At 37.6% G+C, this 20,221-nt stretch overlaps 1 protein-coding gene across 2 annotated transcripts in view; it reads left to right on the forward strand.

Annotated features, from left to right (window-relative positions):
- Positions 1-20,221, forward strand: part of DUSP22 (dual specificity phosphatase 22) — an 82,771-nt gene that overhangs the window by 13,341 nt on the left and 49,209 nt on the right. For both annotated transcript variants that reach the window (XM_074199419.1, XM_074199418.1), the window contains exon 3: positions 19,720-19,802. In XM_074199419.1, the coding sequence (XP_074055520.1) occupies positions 19,720-19,802 (83 nt within the window). The remainder of the gene's footprint in view (positions 1-19,719; positions 19,803-20,221) is intronic.

A 20,221-nucleotide genomic window follows, 5' to 3' on the forward strand; every position in this document is an offset into this window, starting at 1 on the left:
TCTTGTTCAATCTTTTTAGTCACATATCTTTGTGACCTCATTTGTGTTTTTCCTGGCAAAGATACTGGAGTAGTTTGCCATTTTCTTCTAAAGCTAATTTTATAGATCTGGAAACTGAGGGAAACAGCATTAAGTGATTTGCCCAGGGTCATATAGATAGTAAATATATGACGCCAGATTTGAACTCGGGAATATAAATCTTTCTGACTCTAGGCCCAGCACTCTCTCCACTTTGCCATCTAGTGGCTCCATTTTTGTAATAATAACAATAATAGTGATAATTGTTAAGTTTATCATTGCTTTTTTGGGGGGGTAGCCAATTTAAGATTTTTTTTTTTAAATAGTGAAAGAATTCACATACAGCCCAGGGGATATTAAACCTGCTCAGGATTTATTATGGACAGATTAAAATCTTTTCTCCTGGTGAAGCAACAAGCACTTTGAGGATAGAAGTGAATAACAAAAGACTAGGTGAGGTTTGTTTGGAAGACAGAGACAGAAAACCTGGGAGAACTGGCTGGGCTGAAATCTGCTCCACAAGTTTAGCCCAGGTTTTTATAGTTTTGCCCATTCTTTGGGTATTCATGGGTCTGGAGACTTGAGGGTAAAGAAGAAATCCCTCCCTCTCTTACATGACCAAAATCAGGTAAAAGGTTGGAAGCTGGGGGTTGAAAATGAGGAGACTACAAATTTTACATTTAACAGTAGAACAATAGGACTCAATTTACATCACAAGAGCAAATAACACTTTTTTTTACAAAGTTTAGTAATGGAAAGAATATAAAATCTTTTGCTAATTACAAATCTCCTATATCCATAACTCCTGCATCAACAACTATTTCTCCTTAATCCATTTCAATAGAACTTTTATAATAACAATAATAATAGTTAACATTTTTTAATTTTTTTTAATAGTTAACATTTTTATATCACTTTCAGGTAGGCAAAACACTTAATGTGAGTTAACTCATTAAATTTTCACAACATCCCTGTTATCAGTCATGAATTGGCAGACCAGTAAATACATCTTCATGATAGGGAGTCCTGGCCCATGTATATATGAAATTCTATATAGAACCAGAGATGATGTGAGTAGGAGGAGTGGAGTAGATTAAGAAACTTGGTAAGAACATGTTGCCTCAGTTACCAGACCACAGTAAAGTGGTCTTTTCCCACACATACCTGCCTAACATACCTTCTTCCCTCCTGAAAAAGCCAAATATAAGACTAGAGGTGGCAGAGTCACAGGCATTTTTTGCTACTGTTTTAATGTGTGTGTGTATTTCCAGGTCCTTGGAATGGTTTTTCTTTAAAATCGATTTATTTTAAAAAGAAATAAACACCTTACTGTTTTCCTACATAATATTTACTTTCTCCTCTTTACTCCTGAGACTCCTAGTACCAACTAATTGGCTTTACAGGGAACTCAATTCTGGGAGTTGACAGATGCTATTGCTGTTAGAGCATATTGTTAAAAATAGTACCATTTATAATTAGTTTTGAATTACTAACCTAGTATGCTGTGAAATTCTGAAAAAGGAGCCAGGGTGGTGGGTGACTCCTGTGTAGACACCTTTGTGTCCTCACTTAATGAATTATATATGTTGGAATTTTATTTTCCTTGGTCCTGTTTTGTTTTTTTTTCCCCTCCCCAGACCCTTTCTACCTCAGGTTTTTTTAAGTTTTTGCAAGGCAATGGGGTTAAGTAGATTGCCCAAGGCCACACAGCTAGGTAATTATTAAGTGTCTGAGACCGGATTTGAACCCAGGTACTCCTGACTCCAAGGCTGGTGTTTTATCCACTATGCCACCTAGCTGCCCCTGAACCCTATCTTTTTTGTCTTTCCACCCCCATCCTGAATACCAGCACCAGAATAATCTTTCTAAATCCTTGCTTTTAGCATCTTATTCCTCTGCTCAGAAGATTGAGTTTGAGATACCCATTCTGGTGCTTCACTGATCCTAGTTAGTTTTAGTGGCTGTGGATCAATGTCTTTTTTAATGACCTCATTTGAGGTTTTCTTGGCAAAGATCCTGGAGTAGTTTGCTATTTCCTTCTCCAGCTGTTTAACAGATGAGGAAACTGAGTCATACAGGGTGAAATGGCTTGGTATGTGAGCAAATGTCTGAGACCAGATTTGAGCTAAGGAAGAGGAACCTTTCTTACCCCAGGTTCTAGCACTATATCCCCTGCATCACCTAGTTGAGAGCTGGGAAACTGCAAAGATAAAAATTGGAAAACACTGAAAACAATTCAGATTTTAGATTGCTTTGGGGACAGGTGTACCACATAATGGGAACTGCCACTTTCACAGTGTTTTAAAGTTTTGCATAGTCAACCTTTGGGGTAGATGGTAAATACAGATATATCCACCAAAATGTAATTAGGTTCACTTCATCTTTTCTTTTTTTGGCAAGACATTGGGGTTAAGTGACTTGCCCAAGGTCACACAGCTAGGTAATTATTAAGTGTCTGAGAGCAGATTTAAACTCAGGTCCTCCTGACTCCAGGGGTGGTGCTCTATCTGATCTGCCACCTACCTGCCCCCCCTCCCAAAAGGTAATTGGGGAAAGGAGAACACTCGAAGGACTTGGGGAGGATTGGGGAAAAAGAGGCACCAATCAGAAAAGTCTTCCCAGAGGAGGCTGCATTTGAACTGAGCCTTGAAGGACCAAGAAGATCCTGAGAGGGGGAGGTGAAGGAACATGACATGTTGGAGTGGCCTTTGTGAATACACACAAGTGGGAATGGATTTTGGAGTTTGGGGAACAGTCCTGTTTATCTGGAACATGGAGTTCCTGAAGTGGAGTCATGAAAGAGAGATAAAAAAAAATAAATTCAATCAGATTGAGGAAGGCCCCTGAAGTCCAAGCTTCTTCTGGGGATATAAAGCCTGTCACCCTACCTTTTCTATCTTGTGTCAGAGTGGGCTACCTTGATGTATTTTTGTAACTTAGCTTTTGACTTTCCCTCCTCATTTATGTTTTCTGTCTTTCAAAATAAATACTATAAAGCCCAGCTCAAATTCTACCAACTCCTTGAAGCTGTCTTAACCACCCTATAGTGTAGCTGTGATTTGAGTGTTGGAATGGAGTCAGAAAGAGCTGTGTTCCAATTCTGCCTCAGATACTTGGTACAGGATGGCAGGTGAGACTTTTTAGCCTCTATTTCCTCCTCTGTTCAGTTAGAGATAGTGGCAGCACCTACCTCCTAGGTAGGTGGGATAATGAGATAATGTTAAAGTGCTTTGTAAATGTCAAGTATAATTATTTTTAAGTTGATCATTGCCTTTTGTTTTCATTGTCATATCATTTTCCTTTTAATTGAAACTCGGTAGTAGTAACAACAAAGGTGATTACTAAGTTTACCATTGCCTTTTGTTCCACATCACAGTTATTTCCCTTTAATCCCATTGAATTATTCCTTTGTAATAACAGTATTATGAAATTTATCATTACTTTTTTTCAGCCTGTAGTTATTTCACTTGAATTCTTTTCAGTTGACCTTTTGAAATAACAATAGTGCTTTAACAGATTTGCATACACTTGATTTAACTTATCTCATTTAATTTTCACAACCCAGTGAGGTAGGTGGTGCTGTCAACCCCATTGTACAAAGGAAGAAACTGAGGCTGAAAGATTCTGTGACTTACCCACCATCTGGTGGGTGATTGAGGCAGGAATCAAGCCAAATCCCCCTTGATTCCAGATTCAGTACTTCAGTGGGTGCAGTCTTGCTTTTTTGTAAGAAAGAAAAAACCGATGGTGTATATAATATTGCATTGGTTCTTTAACAGAGCTCTCTCTCTCTCTCTTTAACCAGGTCTGATAACATTAGGGCAGCTAGGTGGTGCAGTAGATAGAGCATCCCTCCTGGAGTCAGGAGTACAGGAGTTCCAATTTGGCCTCCCACACTTGTTACTTCATACCTGTATGACCTTGGACAAATCACTTAATCACCCTATCCTCCCCAAAACAAACAAACTGATAAGCATTTATCCTCTTATCACTCACTTGGCATTTTAAATTAATCTTGTACTACTTGGCTTGCTGTGTTGTCTTATTATTGCTTCACACTTTCTTGTGTAACTTAGTTTAGGGATGTGACTCCACCTATTTTGGCTCTTTGTGTAAAGAGGCCAGTGCTTTACATATAATAGATAATCTATTCTGGGTCCTTTAGATTGGTCCCTGGCACCTTTCTTCTATTTGTTTATCTAATTGTCACATTCCTTTTCTCTGTCTTTGCTGTCTCTCTGGGGTTTTCCTAGGGGAAGATCAGGGAGAGCCCTTGGGACCTGGCATTTTGAACAATCTTGCTTATTTTACTCTTTCCCTTACTTTTCCTTAATCCCTTCAAGTCAAAAAAGACAAGTTCAAAGGACCCCTTAACATTCCCTTCCCTTATCCCTCCTCCCCCAGCTTGGTCAAAAATGACCCCTGGGTATGCTGGTGACCACAGAGAAAACACTTGGTATAAAACATCACTGTGTTTACTACTAAGGATAGCCCCAATTATAAAGTGAGTTCAGAACCATTAACTAAGCACAGTACAAACTATAGGAAAAATGTCCAAAATCAAGGTCTGATCTAAAGGAGGAAACTAAAACAACATCAAAATAATGGCAAGAACTTTATATACAGATACAAAAAATAAAAACCAAAGGGGTACAGTAATGGACATCAATCTTAACAAACATTAAGTCTCCTTGCAATTTGTTAACTCTTCTCAATGTCTATTCAGTCAACACAGTCCTTTGGTCACAGACATCCCATGCAGTTGTTGAGTCTCTGGAACATCTTTCCATGGGGAAGTCCAGAAAATATCTTATGCCATACCACTTCAGTAGTCTTCCTCTTTGGTTCCAATTTATTTATCTATTTATCTGTCTGTCTGTCTATTTATTTAGGTTTTTGCAAGGCAGTGGGGTTAAGTGACTTGCCCAAGGCCACATAGCTAGGTAATTATTAAGAGTCTGAGGTTGGATTTGAACTCAGGTACTCCTGACTCCAGGGCCAGTGCTCTATCCATTGTGCCACCTAGCTGCCCCTGTTCCAATTTACTTGTAAAGACTCCTTAAATGTATCTGCTAAAATCTTTTTCATAAAGAGAACTCAGTAGATTTCAATACTAGTCATGGGTGAAAATCAGCTGGAATCTTGAGATTTTAATCAGTAACAGAGCTAAAAGGGCAAACATCAAATTAGGAACACAGAGTTCTTCTGAAACTTTAAAAAATTTATGTTACAGATTTTGTAACTATCTTAATCTGAACTCTGTATTTGACATAGGCATTATTAACAATAAGCTGAAGGGTTACTGCTGCATTGAATATATGTGATACATTCAGATAGCTGTCCCTATAACTTAAAAGAGCCTTAACAGGGTTGTCTACAGCCTTAAGACATTAAATAACTTTCCACAGTTAGAGATATTACTTGATCTCAGATCTTCCTGGCTTTGATTATTAACCACTGTGCTTGAATTATTAGCCTTGATGCCATGCTACCTCTATGGGAGAAGAGCTAGGTGACCCAAAACTCTGAACCTGAAGTCAGGAAGCTCTGAGTTCAAATGTGTGGCTATGAGTTCTATATTCCCCTCTGAAGGATCACTCCTTGACTCAGGAATGCAGGTGTAAAAAAAAATGGAGATTTATTAAAAAAAAAAAGTTACAACTCAAAAGAAAGTGATAGAGAAGTTAAGAAGAGATTGAAGAAATGCCATGTGGATTGCTAATTAATCTTGGCAGACTAGCTTTCAGGTTAAGTAGAAATGGAAAGCTAAAGCTTAAAGAGAGAGCTGGAGCCTCACCTGAAATCTCCTTAAATTCCCCTCTCCGAGTTCATGGGAAGAGATGGTGACTTGTTTGTTGCTCTCAAGAGTTTCTCCTTTGGGGGAGGGGTTGAGGGTCTTGGATTCTGGCCTGGGTGATTGTTTCAGCCCTTTCATAACCTAGCTTACTTTACCAATGAGAATGTGGCCCAGGTCAGACTGGAGGTCAAGATGGAATGTTTTAATAAAGTGATAGAGAAAGAGTGAATTTTTACAAAATGTTGTTTCCAATTTCAGTATTCCCTATGCCCAAGGTTCTCCGCATCAAATGTAGCCCCTACCTTATTAACAGTGTGACCCTAAACAAGTACCAACAGGCTAAGTTCTTCTCAGTTTCTCCATCATGCCCCACAAAACTCTTTATCTTGGAAGATCACTTCAACCCTGAGACTCACTAATTCATGCTTCTGCCCCAGGGCTTCCCCCCCCCCCCATGGAGACTTTCTTCTAGAACCTCCATTTAAGGAGGGCACTATGGCCCATCATCTTCATTTCATACCAGGCTGCTTTTCTATCATTGACTTGTATTTTTTTCTTTTCTCTCCTTTCCTGACTCCTACTGTCTTTCAACTTCCTTTTATGTGTTGCCTTACCTATTAGGATATAAGCTCCTTGAGGACAAGACTTATCTTTTTGTTTCTATCTGTATTCCCAGAGTTTAGGTACATAGTAAATTAGTGTTACATAGTAAGGGCTTAATAAATGTTTATTGACTTGACCTTCATTTCATTTTCCTCCCTTTCTCTAATTTTATCTATTATTCTTTCTATCTTATACATCACAGTTGTTGTGATTTGATTCCTAAATCAAATGAGATAATATTTAAAAAGTACTGAGCATAGTACCTAACATAAATTAGGAGCTTGATGAATATTTCTTCTTCCTTTCCCCACTCCATTTTATTATCATTAAAATATTTTTCTGGATGGTGGTACTAGTTTAGGTTTCCTTCACAGTCAAGTACTTATAAATCCTTAAAGGCTTATTATGCAGAATGTTTGGCTAGTTGACTGGTAATCCTTACTCTTCTCCCCTCCCCACTTTGGTCTTCCCTCTTCATCAAATACTGAGACTAATGATTATCTTACAGAGAACTGAACAAATGTCTAACTGATCCTAGAGGTAACACAATATTGCCCAGTTGAGAGCCCATTAAAAAATGATTGAATTTTTGGATTGAAAAGACTTTAGAGAAATCAAGTCTCATGCCTATCTAAGGCATGAATCCTCTCTGTGCCATCTCTGATAAATGGTAGTTTACCATCTTCTCAAAGACTTTCAGTGAGGAAACCTTTAAGTGATTAACCCACTACCTCCCAAGGAAGCTGATTCCTTCCTAGGATAGGTCTCTAATTGTTAATTAAGAAATGTTTGAGCTTTATCAAAATTCCTATGCCAATCTAAAATTTTTCTTCCCATAATTAGGCTGCAGTTTTGCTCCTCCAGCAAATGTAATTCATTTTTATATAGTAGCCTTTCAAAATTTAAAGATGACCATTGTGTCATCCCTTCTGCCCATAAAACTTCCTCCCTGCCACTTGTTTTCCAAGTCAAACCTGGCCAGTTCATATATCTGGTCCTTATGAGGACATAGTTTCAAGGCTTTCACCATTCTTTCCCAAATGTGTTCCAGCTTGTCTCTGTCTTTTCAAAATGCGGTGATCATCATTAAATTCTATAAAGCATTTGTGATCCCACCAGGACAGGATAAAATGGGACTATTACTTCTCTGGACACTGGTCTTCCATTGGTTAAGTCAAAGATAACATTACCTTTTAAAATAACATTATTATCTTTTTTTCTTTGGCAGCTACAACATCCTGATAACTCATATTGAACTTGCAGTTTATGGACATATAAATAAATACATATGTACATATACACATAAATAAATACATACACACACACACACATATATATGAGAGAAGATTTATTAAATATGTTAGGCACTATGTGAGATGCTGGGAATACAAAATGAAGGTTTTGAAAAGAATTCAGCAGTGGTTGGAGGGGGCTCACAGGAATAGAGCCACTTCCTAGGGTGAAAAGGCTGATGGGAGAATAGTGGTGAAGTTGGGAGAGTCAGGAGTAGAATTTTCTTCTGTTTTCTTACAATAAGGATATTGTAACTGATTTTGTTAAATGCTCCTGGAGGAGCAAAACTGTAATCAGCAAAGGTAGCCCACCCAGAAAGGGAGACACAAGAAAGTACCAAACAGTCAGATTATTGCTTCTACTCCCCCCCCCCCCCCAGGTAAGGATGGAGATAGCCCAAAACCCTGAACCTTGGCAATAGCAGTTCTCTTTCCCCATTCCATCTTAGCTCCTGCAGCTATTGTAGAGAGAAGCAAATCTTGAGGAGTCTTAATATGCTTTCGGCCTCAAATACTAGCCGCCTAACAAGTACCACCAATGGTCCAGGTAAGCAAATCTAGTTGAAGCATCAAGGTCACTGAGGAAGAGAAAGGAGGTGCCACTTCCCCTTAGACCCTCGTGGAAACATCCCAGGATGTCAAGCCCAAGAAATATTAGTGCCAGGTCCCCATGCCCTTCCAAATGATTGACCCTGCCTCTATTTTAGCCCTTGTGGACATTGTTGAAGGGAATCTTGTAGAGAAGGGGCCCAGTATCCTTGCTACATTAGTACCAACTGTCAGCTAACCGCCACTGACTGGCAGGTAAGCAAATGAGCCTTGAGATCAGTAGCAACCTTCAGACCACCAATTTGGTTTCAAGTTCTACCCCTAAAGACATCATTCAGGGAAGGAACTCTTTTGGAATTACCTAGCAGTTTTCTTTGCATCCTTCTGCAATCCCTGCATCCTTAGCAGTCATAGTACTTGAAGGGTCAGAAAAGAAAGCTCTGGTGACTGTCAAATGATGCAACAACAGAAATAGATACAGTTTTTATTAATGGAGATGTCATTGAAGTAGATGCATTACCATCTGCTTTGCAGGGTGCTTTTCACCCTAAGGACCACTGGGAGTTTCCATTTGACTTGTAACTGAAACCTTCCCTCTATCTTGTCTCCCCTTATTAGAAGTTAGTGACGTGAGAACAAAGAGTGTCTTGCTTTTCTGTTTGTATCTCCAGTGCTTTGTCTAGACTTGTTACATTCTAGTTGCTTAATAAATTCTTTTTTGTTCATTCATTTCCCTGATGAAATAGCCTAGTAACCTTGCCAAACAATTTGACATTACTTTTTCTTAATGAATCTTAAAAGCTCAAAGTAATCACCTCTTTGTTTTCTGTTTGTTTACAGGCCTTTCAATCTCTATTCCACAATTTTATCAGTATTTTCTTTGATATGATATCTATGAAATATCTTCTATTGGAGAATCATTAATGAGATAACTTTAGCGTTTCAACAATCACATCTGTAATTTCTTTTTATGGTCATAAATTTACTTGGGCTAGGTGATGAACTAATAGAGGGCAACTGGGCAATTTCTTAAAGTCTCTTCTAGCTCATTATTACTATTTAACAAACATAAGCAGTCTCAAGATCATTCTTCTTGGTAAGGAAAATAGAAGCAACAAAGGAGCTGAAATTTTTTGTCTTCTCCCTATTTTTTCATTATTTTTTTATCTTCTCTAAAGAGTTGTTCTTTCCCTTCTCTTCCTTCTGGCCCCCACATAGCTTTAGTTAAACCCTTTTTAAAAAATCAAGCGTTTGTATTTATTTGCTCATGTTAGACCTTAGCATTTGTTAACTTTTTTTTGGGCAAGGCAGTGGGGTTAAGTGACTTGCCCAAGGTCACACAAGTAGGTAATTATTAAGTGTCTGGGGCTGAATTTGAACTCCAGGGCTCATGCTCTAACCACTATGTCACCAAGCTGCCCCTTTAACACTATTTTTATAGGGCCTTGCCATTCTTTTGTATTATCCTGTTACCTGTTCTTGCTTCTTTCTCTTGTACAGATAACCTCATTTTTCATTCTTCTCTTCCTCTAACTTCCAGCATGTTGTCAAATATTGTGGGTTCTACATTCAATCCATTCAACAAGAATTTATTTGGTGCTAGTTGTGTGTGTCCAGTCCTGGGCAAGGGGCAATGGGATGGTGGTGGTGAAAATATTACCTTGTCTCATAAAACTTAAGTCTTAAAAGGATAAAAAATCACAAATGAATTCATACACGATGGTATTTTATAATTTGGAAGATATAAATTTATAAATTGCCTGGCACATTGTAGGTACTATATTAAAACTTCTTCCCTTCCCCCTATATCTGCTTCAGTTCCAGCCTTTCAGTCTTCCTCAGGAGTACATCAGCTATTTGCCTTTGTGATCTGAGGTGTCTGTAGTGCTACCTTTAACATGGGAGATGTTGTATAAATTTTTTGTTGAGTTGAATAGTGTTCTCTTATCAAGTACTTTTCTTTTTATTCCCTTTTGATCTTTACCCAGTTGTTTTCCACCGTGCCATGCTTTTCACTTTAATTTTCATGAATGTTACCTGTTCTTGCTTCTTCCTCTTTGACAGATAATCTTAGAAGTATCTTTGACTCTTCCCTTCCTTTGTCCTTCCATATCCAGTCAGTTGCTAAATTGTTGATTCTACTTTTTTTATATCCAATTTACCTAATTTTTTTTATTTAGCATTACCCTAATTCTTTTACTAACCATTCTTTTTCTTTTGAATGAGGTGTGGTTTTTCCATTGTTGTACTCTAAGATATGCTGTTTGTCCTACCAGATCTTGGTGGCATCTGTGAATGCATATTAACTGACTCATGTTAAGATTTCTAGTTTACTTTCTCTGTTACTCATAATTAGTGCTGTGGCGTAGGGGTCATTGAGACCATGAATGCCATTTTTTAAATACCAGTCTTCCTGATCATTTTATTTATAGTCAGTATACAGTAGACTTTTTTTTGGTTTTAAATTTTATTTTATTTTCCAGCTACATGCAAAGGCTTCATTTCAACATTCGTCCATTTGCAAGTTTTTGAGTTTCACGTTTTTCTACCATCTTCCTTCCCCCCGCCCCCCCCCCCATGGTAGTGAACAATCTGGTAAAAGCTGTACAATCGTGCTTCACACATTTCTGTATTAGTCATTCACATGGTAGAGACTCTTAATAAATGTTTACTTATTGATATTGTCCTCATTAAAAAGAAATAGAATATGTAAAAGGAAGGAGAAAAAGTATCATCTGTTAAGAGGAAATAGTCATATGAAGAATTCAAGAGCTAGAGCAGAGAGAGCACAGTGGATTTTGGAGAAGATCAAGGTAGAAGAAAGAAGCTGTCTAAAGAGATTTCGTGTGGATACGTAGGGAAATCATGAATCAGCTTAAATCTTTAAAGAGTAGAGGCTACTTGCAAGATCATGTAAGGAAAGGGGACTGCCAAATATAGTACACTTATATAAGAGTAAAAGGTATGCTAAAGTTCAGAATAAGCTAGTAAGAAAAAACTAAAGGTAGCACAAAGGATTTTTTTTTTAAAGTCTTGATTTGGGGGAAGTAAGAGAATCAAAGTGATAGGACACATGCTTAAAGTGTCTAAGACCGTGATAACTAATTCTTTCCTTCTATAATATATTACTACTGTTGTGTGTAGTTTTCTTCCTGAAAAAGGCACAAAAAGACATTTATGGGAGGATTACAGATCAAGGCAACTTGAGAAACTGCTGCCCCTCAGATCTGGGTTTTTGAAGAGAGCAGAGAGGTCTTGAGGGAAAGCATGACCATTAAAGTCAGAAGAATTTACTTAAGGCAAGGACAGTTGAACTGAGTTGTCTATCACTGCATTTACATATGACTGTTTTCAGACTTTTGAAGGATCTATTTTAGAAACTATAAATCAAGAACTATTCAGGGACTTTGAGAAAACTATAAGTACATTTTTTAATACTTATAATTTGTGTTTTAGTTACAAGAGAAAATGAGATGTTAGGAACAAGGTAATGACAAGACAGTTTCTGCTGCCTGAAGAGAAATTTAACTGGATTCTGAAGTAGAGTAACCTATTGCTATTTTGGGGGAAAAATTGCATCAGATGAGGAGAGTAGCTGCTTCAGACTAAACCTAGTAGGATCTCAAGTTGCTCTAGGAGCTGTTTTATTTGGAGAACTATATTGTTGCTCAGGGCTTATGGGAGAAAGCAGCATCCTGTTATAGGAGTTGTTGGTTTGGCTTGATTACAGTTAAGTTTGAGAACTGACTGTAGGATAGGCAAGCAAGTCCCTGCTGTTCTTGATCTAAGAGCTTTTTTAATTTGTTTCGAACCCTGAACTCCTGGGAATTCATTGAAGAAGCAGAGTCCTGCTGTGTGAATTGTTGACTGGGCTTGTCTCTATTGTCCAGAGAGCAAATCTGAGGAACTTTGCAGTTCTCTGCAATTTAAGGGAATTGTTTATCATTGAAATAGCTTAACACTGTTAAGTATAGAAGTGGCTTTGTCCAACAGGGGAACAGAGCAAAGAAGCTGGTGATGAAACAGATTTTATTTTATATTTTTTTTTAGGGTTTTGCAAGGCAAATGGGGTTAAGTGGCTTGCCCAAGGACACACAGCTAGGTAATTATTAAGTGTCTGAGGTTGGATTTGAACCCAGGTACTCCTGACTCCAGGGCCAGTGCTTTATCCACTGCACCACCTAGCTGCCCGATGAAACAGATTTGTCCCTAAAAGAGACCAGCAATATCCGATCTATAGTCTAGAGCTCTGATAAAAGTTAGAAAATGAGAGATTATTATTTTCTTTAAAGCATGATTAGGAGACTCCAGAAGATGACAATGTTTTAATCTAATACACGCAATCTAATTAGAGTATATTTAATAATAATAGTGTAGGCAGTTCTGCTTGAACTTTGTGATAAAAGATAAGCAGCAAGGTAGGGAATGGAAATGAGAAAGGTCAACATTTTACTTAGCCCTGATTTAGCATATTTCAGAACTTGACATGTATATACTAAATTGAATCCCGATCTGATTGTCTGAGGAGGAACTTATAGGATCATAAGATCTTAGATTTAGAGCTAGAAGTGTCCAGAAATGTAATTTACTTATCCTCATATTTCGCATTTCCCCAGTAAATAGAAAATAAATTCTGTGAAGGCAGAGTTGAACTTGTTTATCTTTGAATCTCTATCACTTACTAAAGTGTCGTGGACTTATTATTCAAATCATTTCCCAATCATACTCCACTTTGGGGTTTCTCTGACAGATGCTGTGGTGGTTTGCTAGTTTCTTCTCCAGTTCATTTTACAGATGGGGAAACTGAGGTAAATAGGGTTAAGTGACTTGCCCAGGGTGACTCAGTAGGTTAAGCTTCTGGATTAAAAATTTAAAGATTAGAACTAAATTTTTGGATTAGAACTTGACTCCACTGCTTCTACTAGATGTCTAGTCTTAGTGGAAAATTAATAAATGTTGAAATCCATTTTATAGAGAATACATTATGTTGCCCTACCCCATGTCAGGAAAAAGATGGTGTGATAAAAACAATTGTTTGGTCTATCATGATGTTACAGTCATAGGTAAATTCAGTTTTCTGGTCTAAAAGTAGTGTTAAAACTTGTAGAACTATCACTTTTTATATTATACTGTTATGGAAATTTATTCCATAAATTAAAAATAAATAAATAAATAAATTTTTAAAAATTAAAAAGGAAGAAAAAAGACTTGGTAGCAATTGCCAGTCAACTTTTTTATTTTTTTATTTTTTTATTAATTTTTATTAAAGATATTATTTGAGTTTTACAATTTTCCCCCTAATCTTACTTCCCTCCCCCCACCCCCCATGGAAAGCAATCTGTCAGTCTTTACTTTGTTTCCATGTTGTACCTTGATCCAAATTGGGTGTGATGAGAGAGAAATCATATCCTTAATGAAGAGACAAGAATTCTAAGAGGTAACAAGATCAGACAATAAGATATCTTTTTTTTTTTTCTAAATTGAAGGGAATAGGTGGCGCAGTGGATAAAGTACCGGCCCTGGAGTCAGGAGTACCTGGGTTCAAATCCGGTCTCAGACACTTAATAATTACCTAGCTGTGTGGCCTTGGGCAAGCCACTTAACTCCATTTGCCTTGCAAAAATCTAAAAAACAAAAAAACAAAAAATAAATTAAAGGGAATAGTCCTTGAACTTTGTTCAAACTCCACAGCTCCTTATCTGGATACAGATGGTACTCTCCTTTGCAGACTGCCCAAAATTGCTCCCAATTGTTGCACTGATGGAATGAGCAAGTCCTTCAAGGTTGAACATCAGTCCCATGTTGCTGTTAGGGTGTACAGTGTTTTTCTGGTTCTGCTCATCTCACTCAGCATCAGTTTATGCAAATCCCTCTAGGCTTCCCTGAAATCCTGTCCCTCCTCCTTTCTAATAGAACAATAGTATTCCATGACATACATATACCACAGATTGCTAAGCCATTCCCCAATTAAAGGACATTTACTTGATTTCCAATTCTTTGCCACCACAAACAAAGCTGCTATAAATATTTTTGTACAAGTAATGTTTTTACCCTTTTTCTTCATCTCTTCAGGGTATAGACCCAGTAGTGGTATTGCTGGGTCAAAGGGTATGCACATTTTTGTTGCCCTTTGGGCATAGTTCCAAATAGCTCTCCAGAAGGGTTGGATGAGTTCACAGCTCCGCCAACAATTTAATAGTGTTCCAGATTTCCCACAACCCTTCCAACAATGATCATTATCCTTTCTGGTCATATTGGCCAATCTGAGAGGTGTGAGGTGGTACCTCAGAGAAGCTTTAATTTGCATTTCTCTAATAAGTAATGATTTAGAGCATTTTTTCATATGGCTATGGATTACTTTGATCTCCTCATCTGTAAATTGCCCTTGCATATCCTTTGACCATTTGTCAATTGGGGAATGGCTTTTTTGTTTTAAAAATATGACTCGGTTCTCTGTATATTTTAGAAATCAGTCCTTTGTCAGAATCATTAGTTGTAAAGATTGCTTCCCAATTTACTACATTTCTTTTGATCTTGGTTACATTGGTTTTATCTGTTCAAAAGCTTTTTAATTTAATGTAATCGAAATCATCTAATTGGTTTTTGGTGATATTCTCCAACTCTTCCTTAGTCATAAACTGCTCCCCTTTCCATAGATCTGACAGGTAGACTAGTCCTTGATCTTCTAATTTGCTTATAGTATTGTTTTTTTGTGTCTATGTCCTGTAACCATTTGGATCTTATCTTGGTAAAGGGTGTGAGGTGTTGGTCTAATCTAAGTTTCTTCCATACTAATTTCCAATTATCCCAGCAATTTTTATCAAAGCAGGAGTTTTTATCCCTATGGCTGGACTCTTTGAGTTTATCAAACAACAGATCACTATAATTATCTCCTGCTTTTACACCTAGTCTATTCTGCCAGTCAACTTTTGTATATCTTTCTAGAAATTTATTCAGGTGATCCCACTGCTTTTTTTTTGTACTGAGGGGGAACCTGCTTGAAACTTAAGGGACCATGCATTAATTTATGCCTGTACTGATGATTTGTAGTTTTGGGCTGTTTCAAGACCTATAAAAAGGTGTTTAATCTCACAATTTTTGAATGAGTGTACTCTAGAGCCAAGATTTGGAGCCTTCATTGAGTGAACAGGAATTAGAAGTATGTGATCTTTATTGTCATGAGGAAAAAGTATTTACTTATCAGAGATTATAGAATTTCAGACTTGGAAGAAATCTCAGCAACCAGTTTGGTCAAGCTAGCATGTAATGTACCCAACAAGGGGTCATCTTGCTTCTGAAGATCCCCAGTGAAAGGGGGCACCTACTTATCCAGCCTACTAATCCTTATCCAGGGGACCCATTCCCTTTTGATGGCTAACTAAAATGGTTAAAGAGTTTTTCCTGCTATCCAGTCTAAAATTTCTCTTTTCAACTTCCACCCACAGCTCTTAGTCATGTTTTCTTGGGCCAAGAAAAACAAGTCTAATCCCTCTTTTATAGGACAGCTTTTTTGAGTATTTGGGTATTTGAAAACAGCTTTCATAGCTCTCTTGAGTTTTCTCTTTAGATTTATTCCCTTATCCCCTTTCATCTGTTTGGTTATCGCCTAGAGAAATGAAGTAGTCATGGTGCATTCAGTCATCAGCTCAGCAGATAAGGATGTGGGCAGAGAAGGGTATAGCACATTGAAAAAATATGTGGAAAAAGTGCAGCTTGTGAATCAATAGATCTTTGAGATATAGTACTGGATTTGGAATTCGGAGTCTGAAGAGTCTTAATAGTTATGTGTTTGTGAATGATCCACTGTGCTTAGAACTGCAGTTTCTTCCCCTACAAACTGGGCATGATTATATTTGAGCTACTTAACCTCACAGATGGTGGGGGAAATAAATATTTTGTAATGCTTTAAAATTCTATAGAAATGTAATACTGTGCAGTTGGATCTGACTCTTCGTGACCATACGAATTATACTGTCCAAGGTGTTTTTTGACACAGATGACAGAAATAGATTGCTATTTTCTTTTCCAGTAGTTTAAGGCAAACAGGTTAAGGGACCTATCCAGGGTCACTAGTTGTTTTTTTTTATATGTTATATTTAGGTTGAATTACATGGACATGTTTGTGAATAGGTTATAATCAACAGGATACAAAATACAGATTTTTTAAAATCCAAAAGCACCTTTTATTTCACGTTTTAAGATGTTATTTTCTTCAGTATTTTTTTTATCTCCTTCAACAAGCTGCTGACTCGGTTTTCATGATTTTTCCCACATCACTCTTTCTTTTTTTTTAGGGTTTTTTTTTTTTGCAAGGCAAATGGGGTTAAGTAGCTTGCCTAAGGCCACACAGCTAGGTAATTATTAGGTGTCTGAGACTGGATTTGAACCCAGGTACTCCTGTCTCCAGGGCCAGTGCTTTATCCACTATGCCACCTAGCGGCCCCTCCTACATCACTCTTGTTTCTCTTCCCAGTTTTTCCTTTACTTCTCCTCCTTACTTTTCAAAATCGTTTTTGAGCTCTTTCATGACCTAAGACCAATTCATATTTTTCTTGGAGGCTTTGGATGTAGAAGCTTTTGACTTTGTCATCTTCTGACTGTGTTATTTTGATCTTCCTCATGACCATAATAATTGTCTGTGATCAGATTTTTTTTTTTTTACTTCTGTTGTTTACTGAATTTGCTCAGCTTTTGACTTGATTTTAACTCTTTGTAAAGGTGGGCTTTGCTTCCAAGGTGGAGGACAGCATTACCCCAAACTTTTGAGGATTTTTGCAGCTGTTTACTAGGGACCTGCAAGTTTTCAATTCTTCCAAGGTCTTATGATCTAAGCAAAGGTTTGTACTACTATCCTAACCTGTGCTCTGGTCTGTGGGTGACCACAAGCACTCCTGCTTTGCTGCAGCCGTAGGCTCAGTTGTATTTCTGTTCTTCTTCCTGGGACTAGGATCCCAGACTGTGATTCAGTCTAAGTGGGGACAAAGCAACAGAGTCCTGCCTCAGTGATAGCATAGAGACCCCTATAGTCTCCTCTGACTCCTCTTAGCATCTTTGGGCTGGGAACTCTGGAAGCAACTGCTGATTCTGAGATCTGCTCCTAATCTGCTGGGGTCTAGTCTGCCTTGCTGAGGCCATCACTGGACCGGTCCACTCTCCCCCTGGTGGGGCAGAGTTTTTCTGCTGACTTGCCGCTGACTCAGGCACTCCCATCTCTTACTGGATTGCTGGGACCATTTTGCTCTGGTGTGTCCCTTGCTGTTCTGTTCTCCTCTCTAACCTGGGCAACAGAACCTTCTCCTGGATCTTCCAAGCTGTCTTGGGCTGGAAAATTGTTTCATTCAATCTTTTAGTGAGCTATATCACTCTAAAGTTTGTTTCAAGTCATTATTTGAAGGAATTTGGAATGGTTTGTGGAAGAACTCAGGTGAGTTCCTGCCTTGACTCCTATCATCTTGGCTTTGCCCACCTTATTTTCATGTTTTAAAAGTGGATTTGAAATCTACAGATCTAATAAAGTTCAAAATATCAGGAAAAGTTAAATGAATTCTTGTACATAGTGTCATAAATTCTAGAGTTGAAGGGATAATCTCTAGTTCAGGGCTTCTTAACTTTTTTTGTGTGTTATGGACCATGTTGGCAATCCAGTGAAGCCTGTGAACCTCTTCTCAAAATTATAGTTTTAAATGCATAACGTAAATACATAGGATTACAGGGGAAACCAATTGTAGGACTGAGGCCAGAAGTTAAATTACTTGCTCTTGATCATACAGCTAAAATGGTGTGATTACAGAGGCGATGACCTTACTTTTGTGACATAATCTTCCTTTATGCTTATCTTTGTTGGTATCACACTCATTGAGTAGGGTAAGCTCCTAAAAAAAATAAGAACGGTGTCTTTTGTATGTGCTTGTACAAAACATAGTATTTAATGTTCAGCCTCTGATGATATGCATTTTTTGGAAACTCCAATTATATCCATGAGGTTTTAGTGTTGGATGAATGCCTAATTGTCCTTACTTTGACATTGCAATGCACAATTACTATTGGTCAAGAAGAGAGGTCAGCATGTTGGCAATTCTAGCAGCTGGGGGCATCTGTATTTAAAAAGAGATATGATCTGTGGAGACAATTGTGAAGTAAAATCAGCATTTGAATTTTAACCTTTTAATAACTTTTTCCTTTTGCCATCTTGTAGTAAAATCCATGGCATTGATTTAGTCTTTGTGATGATTAAAAAGGTTGTTGAGATATAGTTTCTGGTAATTGAATAATTTTTATTAATAAGACCAGCTCATTATTAATCTACTATCTAACACATCTCTCTCTTAGACCAAAGATAATCATGGTGACTGACTCACAGTTTATAGACCGTTCAAAAAGTAGGTGTTCCTGAAGGGTGGCAATCAACTGATTGAATAACACAATGAGAAGTGGGCTATAATAAAATGAGAGACTTAAGAGAAAAAACATATCACCTTTGCACAGACTATATCCAGACCACCTCTAGCCTTGAGCAGTCTCTTTAAAGGATTTATCCCTACACAAACTTGAGTTAGAACACAGTGGTCATCCACTAGGTTACAGTCTTGAACAAGAAAGTTAGTTTAGTCTCATTATCAGCAATGTCCTTCAAGAGAATTTTAAAATCAAGACTTTAGAAAAGGGGGAAAACTTTGAATCTTCCTGAATCATTGTTTGACAGTAATCTTTTAAGTGATGACTCCAGTCCAGGATGGGAGAGGAGAATGGTGATAAGTCATATATTTGCCTCCTTTTTTTTTGTGGGGTGCTCATTTGTTCTGGGACTATAGAAGGTACCCATTCCTCCTGTACCTGAGTAGCCCCTGATTTCCATGAAAACAAGATTGTCTTATTTTTCTTTGTATAGACTTGCTGGGATTCCAGGGGAAAAATATGGTCCTGGAAACCTACTGTTTCAGGATGCAAATTATTCAATAGATGGCAAATGATTTCACAGAGATTCTTTTGGTATTCTCAGACTGGAGAGTTTCTATTTTTCCCATTGGTCTACAGTGACTCTAGAAGTATAGAGTATAGAAGAATATAGACTTGATTCCTGTTCCTTCCATGTGGCGCTGATTTGTTTTTGTTTTAATTAAGGTTCTTCTCATTAAAAGATAATTACCTGGTTTTAATTTTTAAAACATCTGAATTGTCAGTTGGTCATATTCCAGCTTAGCTTCTAATTTACAAATGTCATCCGAAGACTTTGCCTCTCTTTGAACAATCAAGCATTTAATCAGTTTCATCCCTGGAAGCTTGTAAAATATAAAGTCATAGATTGTTCTTCAAGTTGCTTTTCTTTTTTAGAACCAGATGCAATCTAAGTATTCTTGGGAGCCAAGTTCATAGGAATATTTCTTTTGTCCTTTCTTGAACTTTAAAATGAGTTGTCAAAAATTGTAAATATGCTTTGTCTTCTTTTCTTTTCGTCTTCAGATGCAAGAGATGCTGAGCAACTGAACAAGAATAAGGTTACACACATTCTCTCAATCCATGATAGTGCCAGGCCTATGCTCGAGGTAAGCTCAACACAACCTTGTCCTGTGTATGTCAGTATATTTTTACCTGTCTTTGCAAAAATGTCTATATATGTAGTGTTTTTAAAACCTTAATTTCAACCATTATCTGTAATGATGGTGAAAAGTAAAGTCAGGTTCATAGTGGTGGGGTAACCGTGTTCCCATTGACTCAGAAGAAAGGGAGAGAAACCTGACTCTCAGCATTTTCCTATGAATTTAAAGCACGTTAAAAAATCATTTCCATTGTCTCTTCCAAAACCAGCTCCTATGTCTAGTGCTCAGAAAAGCTTAGGCACTTCAGTTTCCTGGTTTGTCTTACTTAGACTAAATTATCCATAATTTCTATTTAGGAAAAAGGCAATTAAAGGTGAGTTGAAGCTTGTTATTTTTTCTGGGGCTCTGCAGCAGAAAAGTCTAGG

Source organism: Macrotis lagotis, chromosome X (genome assembly GCF_037893015.1).
Source record: "Macrotis lagotis isolate mMagLag1 chromosome X, bilby.v1.9.chrom.fasta, whole genome shotgun sequence".
Lineage (NCBI taxonomy): Eukaryota > Metazoa > Chordata > Mammalia > Peramelemorphia > Peramelidae > Macrotis > Macrotis lagotis.